Source organism: Saimiri boliviensis, chromosome 5 (genome assembly GCF_048565385.1).
Source record: "Saimiri boliviensis isolate mSaiBol1 chromosome 5, mSaiBol1.pri, whole genome shotgun sequence".
Taxonomy (NCBI): domain Eukaryota; kingdom Metazoa; phylum Chordata; class Mammalia; order Primates; family Cebidae; genus Saimiri; species Saimiri boliviensis.
Window position 1 is genome coordinate 69,277,708 of NC_133453.1, and position 6,000 is coordinate 69,283,707.

General features: G+C 43.8%; 1 protein-coding gene across 3 annotated transcripts in view; it reads right to left on the reverse strand.

Annotated features, from left to right (window-relative positions):
- Positions 1–6,000, reverse strand: part of MYO3B (myosin IIIB) — a 512,276-nt gene that overhangs the window by 162,398 nt on the left and 343,878 nt on the right. For 2 of the 3 annotated variants that reach the window (XM_074399494.1, XM_010352269.3), the window contains 3 exons: positions 5,364–5,475; positions 3,981–4,143; positions 1,904–1,984 (listed from right to left, as the gene is read on the reverse strand). In XM_074399494.1, coding sequence (XP_074255595.1) covers positions 1,904–1,984; positions 3,981–4,143; positions 5,364–5,475 — 356 coding nt within the window. The remainder of the gene's footprint in view (positions 1–1,903; positions 1,985–3,980; positions 4,144–5,363; positions 5,476–6,000) is intronic. The other variant, XM_074399493.1, reaches the window with a different exon arrangement.

The following is a 6,000-nucleotide window of genomic DNA, read 5'->3' on the forward strand; positions in this document are numbered from 1 at the left end:
AAAGTCCCACGGGGTTCTTTCAAGGCTAAAAAAAGGCAGACACCCTTAAAGAAATGTGTTTTTTATAGTTCTGCTGAGCAACATTATCCTTCCACGGCAGCTACCCCATAGGTGCTCCATTGAAAAGAGAGAATCATTACTGTCCTGATATGATGAAGCGGACCCATTTCTGTTTCACAGCAGTGTTCACTGGGCATTAACAGTGCAAAACAGGGAGCACTCTAAAGACAATTTTCACTCAGGGAAAATGGGATTTATGATCCTATATACTGAACTCAGTGGAGCAACAATAAATAAGCTCGAGTAAGTTTAAATTTTAAAACACATGGAGAGTGGTGTGTGTGTGTGTGTGTGTGTGTGTGTGTGTGTGCGCGCGCGCGCGCGTTGGGAAGCAGGCAAGTAGGGAACAAATGATGCGCTTTAAGTTCTCTCTTAAGCTGTAACAAGAATCGCATCCCTCTTCCTGAGGCTTTGAAGTTGTAGAGCTTAGAATTCCTAGGGGATGGTGTTAAAAGTTAACATTTGCATTTTAATAGCACCCTTTCCTCCCAACTATTTTAGTTTTGAATGAAGACATCAGGCTTCTATAGTGGTCTAAGAGTTCTGAGAAGTTCACTTGGAGCCAGGTTCTGGGCAGGGACCTCTTTGAAAAGGTTGCAGCTGTTTTATTTAAGGGTTTACTTCGAGCTCAGCTGTATGTGAAATCCTAGCCCTCTCCCTGCTGCTGAATCTATCTACTAGCCTGGCTATTTCTCTCATTCTGTCTCCAATTTCTTGTGGCTCCTGGAGCTCAGGGGTCTGTTTCTTCCAGAGCCTCGATTAGGAATATGCAGTCTCACATGAGGGAGGGAGCCCAGGCTGGCACCCACATTAGACACTGCCATTTGCAGAACAGCTGAAGAGCCAGAGAGGGGACGGATGAGTCAGAAACCAGAGCTCACATCTCTCAGGCTGCCAAGGGCAATGTGAGCCATAAGAGCTACCATGTGCTCATGCCATGGGGCCCCAAGGACCACGGTAGCCACATACGGGCTTGGACTTTGGAAACTCAGTTTGCTGGGAAACCCCCTGAGTGATTCCTCTTCTGTGATGCTGAGAGACAGGTCTCGCATATAATTAGAGAATTTGAAAACTGGAAGGCACCTTCTGGACCATTTTTTTTTTTTTTTTGAGACGGAGTTTTGCTCTTGTTGCCCAGGCTCGAGTACAATGGCGCGATCTTGGCTCACCGCAACCTCCGCCTCCTGGGTTCAAGTGATTCTCCTGCCTCAGCCTCCCTAGTAGCTGGAATTACAGGCATGTACCACCACACCTGGCAATTTTGTATTTTTAGTAGAGACAGGGTTTCACTATGTTGGTCAGGCTGATCTCGAACTCCCGACCTCAGGTGATCCACCTATCTCAGCTTCCCAAAGTGCTCGGATTACAGGCATGGGCCACCCTGCCCAGACTCCTTCCAGACCTTTTTAACCAATGCTCTCTTAACAGATGAGGGACACGTGACTCCAAGAGGGAAAGGGTATTGTTCAGTTGGCGATGTGCAATGCTGACTCTATCCAAACAGCCTGTGCTCAAACGCTGGCTCTGCCACTGATGAGCTGTATGAGGGTGGACAAGTCCCTTCACTTCCCAGTGCCTCCGTTTCCTCCTCTCTAATCCCAGGTATACAAGAGAACCTAGTTAGACCATCCTTAGCCAAGTATGGCAGACAGCAAACGCTCACTGCTAGCATCATGGTTATCACACAAGGAGGGTTGGAACAAGCACTGGGACTCCTGTCTCCCAGAATTCTTGACTCATTCCAGTGCTCCTGAATTATTAACCTTTCAGCTTTTCTACACTCACAGGAACTTAGTCACAGAATATTTCCAAGCGGACACTATGAAAATGACGTTTTAATTACCTGCTTGAATATGAACAGCAGACTCATTCCTTCTGTTGCTTATTTTCTTAAATTTCCTCCGAGCATCATATCCTCTCCAGGCTAAAAACATAAAACCATGTGCTAGGAATGATATTAATTTAAGAACGTGCCAGAGAATTGATATAAGCTGTTTTCCCCTCCAATCTATTGCCTGGCTAATCCTCCCTTCTGCTTTCTTACTGAACAAAATAAGCAGAGGTACGTGAGCTATGGTAAGAAGAGAGGCCTCTCTGTTCCCACAGCTTGGCTTTGAAGATGCTTCTGAGGGGTTGCTTTTGTTCAGGCAGTGATTTCCAGAACACTCTGGGCTCCAGTGATAAGTCACGTGGGACCCCTAGCCCAGGTGAGATGGCTTCCTGTCATTCTAATCCGTGGAGAAAGCCCTGTCTTCAAGACTTGGGGATACGAGGCAAGGCGAGGTTTTTGGGAGGGACGGTAGGAAGGAACTGGAATAGCCTGAGCCTTTCAAAATCTGTTATTTGGGAGAAAAATATAAACACGAAAGCTGAAGAAGAGAAAGAGAGGAGTCAAGAGAAATAATAAGTAGCACAACACCATCATTTGTTGTGGATGAACTCTGTGCAAAGAGGTATGCTGAGGGAGAGGAAGGTGTGCAGTGGGAAGGGAAAAGGCAATGAAGAAAGTGGAGAAAAAGGAGAGAGAAAGGAAGGGACTCTTGGGGCGAAGGTGGTGAGGCCCTTTAGACACAAAGCTGGGGCATTAAGCCACCCACAAAGAGTGTAATGTCTCTCTTTGTTCCTCCCATCTCTGTCTGAGCATCACAAGTCTCCAAGTTGCTCGGTGAGCTCATGAAGTCCAAAACAGACTAAGGCACATTAGGATTCCGGGTTATGAGAGCATAAGGGAAATCATCCACTTTGTTCAAGATCTTGTGCTTTCGTAATCATTTGTCTATTGCACAGGAACTTGAATGTTGTGTAACACTAAAGACACGTGTATGTAAACAAAGAGGCACTGACTGGGCAGAGCACATGAAAGAGACTAGCAACCTGTCCCCTTGGTTTCTAAGTTCCATCTGGACTAGAAAAGCCTTCTGGAAATGGCATTAGTAACTCTGACACTGAAAACCCGGCCATGGACCTAAAGTGCATATTATCTTAGTCATTCTGGGAGATGTGGCACATACCTGTGTGACTGGGGCTTTATATCATTGGTCCATTTATACTGCTACTATCTATCTTGCCACTCATGTTGTAAAGCCTTGTTTGCTTACTACACATCAGGGACCAAGGCAGTTGTTGGGGCTCAGATAATGATACCCCAAAATATGCTGCTTTGGACTTCAAACTTAGAGTACCTGGATAGCAGCAAATGCAGGGAAGAGCTTTCTCTGAACTCCCCCAATCTATCAAAAGGTTAGATCCTCCAGAAGATATTGAACTGCGTGAATTCCTTCCCCAGATATCTCGTCAACCAGGGGAAACTGATGCATACGGCAGGAAAGGAGGCTGGAATAACCACCACCCAGGGGTCAGATGAACTGTGTCCCAGGCGATTGTCTATTCTTTAGGCCCATTCATTCTCCCTCCCCCCCAAAATCTTTAATCTTCCCTCAATATTATCTATATCCTCCACTTTCATTTCCCCTCTGAAGAGGGTATTTAAGTTTCAACCATCTGGCCTTTCTTTGAGTTTTATACTTTTTATGACTTGCATGTTAATAAATTTGTATGACTTTTCTCCTCTTAATCTGTCTTTGTCAGTTTGTTTTATAGACTCAAATTATCAAAACTTTAGGACACGGAAAGAAAGTTCTTTCACTCCTACACAGTCTTGTCCACGGCTGTGATTTCAGCACTTAGCACAGAACCTGTGTAGTAGGCACTGATACACATTTGCTAAAGCAAGGAAGATAAAAAGGAAGGAAGGAAGGAAGGAAGGAAGGAAGGAAGGAAGAAGGGAGGGAGGGGGGAGAGGGGAGGGGAGGGGAGGGGAGGGGAGGGAAACCACCTAGAAAAGCAACAGGTGAGTATTCCCCAGTACTGAATGACATGCCAATACTCAGGGTGGTATTTATGAGAACTGGACCATTTACCTGACTGGATGGCAATGGCTCCCTTCTCTCTCTTCTCTCTGACTCTTTTGTATCTCCTGGCTCCAAGCCACCCCTTGGTATATGCCTGTAGCACAACCACTCTGCCTATGACTTCTCGAAGTAGCAAATTTAATTGCTCAACATGATAATATTTGAGAAAAACCTGAAATGAGACATTAATTTTAACATGACATGTGGGTTCCTCAACAGAAATTCACTCTACTATAGCATATTCAAAATGAAACTATTAAAACAATTATATAAATAAAATTTATAGTAATGTGACTTATGCTCATGTTCCTGGCTTCTTGTGGGTCAACACAATTCGCCTTCTAAGATTGAGCCATTGATGGAGACAGATAATGAGGTCAACAGGGTTTTGGCAATTCCAGATTCTCTCCAGGCCTGTTTCATGTCAGTCAGGAGTTCGCATTTTCTCAGTTTGAGCTCTGCCTACTCTCTTTCCCCATAGCCTGTGATAAAGGTGCTAACCAAGAGGACTGACCCAGCCAAGAGTAGAAGTTCAGAGGGCGAGGTACATGGATGATCCACACTGATCTGAGGAGGAGCAGTGCTGCTATCAACACTCAGTGCTGAGGAGGAGCAGTGCTGCTATCAACACTCAGACAATTAGGGTGGACCATAAAAACCTGGATTCCTGGGCCAGGCGCAGTGGCTCACACCTATAATCCCAGCTCTTTGGGAGGCGGGTGGATCACCTGAAGTCGGGTTCAAGACCAGCCTGACCAACATGGAGAAACCCCATGTCTACTAAAAATACAAAATTAGCTGGGCATAGTGGTACATGCCTGTAATCCCAGCTACTCGGGAGGCTGAGACAGGAGAATCACTTGAACTCAGGAGGCAGATGTTGCAATGAGCAGAGATCACACCATTGCACTCCAGCCTAGGCAACAAGAGCAAAACTCGGTCTTAAAAAAACAAAACAAAACAAAACAAAACCTGGGATCCTATGGGAATGTGATGCTCTCCCAAATGAAAAACTCTATAGGCTAAGACTAATAATCAGCCTATGCAGCATATAACGCGAGCCCAACTCTACTAGAAACGCATCACTGCCATTAACATGGTTTGTGTATTTACCTGTGGTACTGGAATAAGCAGCACTGAGAAAAAGAACATTTTAAAATGAGCTCAAAGTTCTCATTCTAGAAATGCTAAATGGCTCTCAAATTACATACAGAACAGGAGGCAAACCTTCCTCCTCTAGTCCCTAAGGTCTCCAACACCTTGACTTAAGACCAGCAAAGATCATTGTTAGTTTGGGATCTTGTTTGCTAAGCTACGTGACTTCCAGAGCCATTCATGCCCAAGAGACAAAGAAATCATACTCGACAATGTGAACAATAAAGAAAGAACTACCTTTGTTTTTCCCAGCACCCAGTGATCTAATCTGGACTTTTCCAAGATAGCCACACAGCTCTCTTTGCTAGCAAGAGGTGTTTGATGTGCTCTGAATGCCAAGTAATAATACCTGCAAAATAAAAGAGTGAAGTGAAGCATTTTCAGTCATCATTTGAGTCAGTACAGTAGAATTACTCGACACCATTGACACATCTTCTTTTTTAATAGTAAATATTTGTCGAGCACCAATAATAGCATAGTAGGTAGTAAAATATACAAAATTGATACTGATTAACTTGGCTCTTACGGACTTTCATATTTTCTGCAATGTATATTTATTTCCCTTTTAATGTTGCTTTGTAATTAGTATTCAGTGCATATTTGGTGTCTTACACATGCAAAATCAAAATATCTAATCCTTTGAGAAAGCTGAAATTTAGACAACTCTCCTAGTGAAAGTAATTTTAAATATTAGTATTACTATTAGAAAAATAAATTCCACTGTATACATTTTGACTCTGCAAAGTCCCATCTAAAGCAATTTGTAGATAGCAGAAGTGATCACAGCCTAACACTATTGATTCTGCTGAGCCATTCATCTTATTGAAGGTATATAGGAGGTGTGTTTTCTTGATACAATCATGAAAACCACATT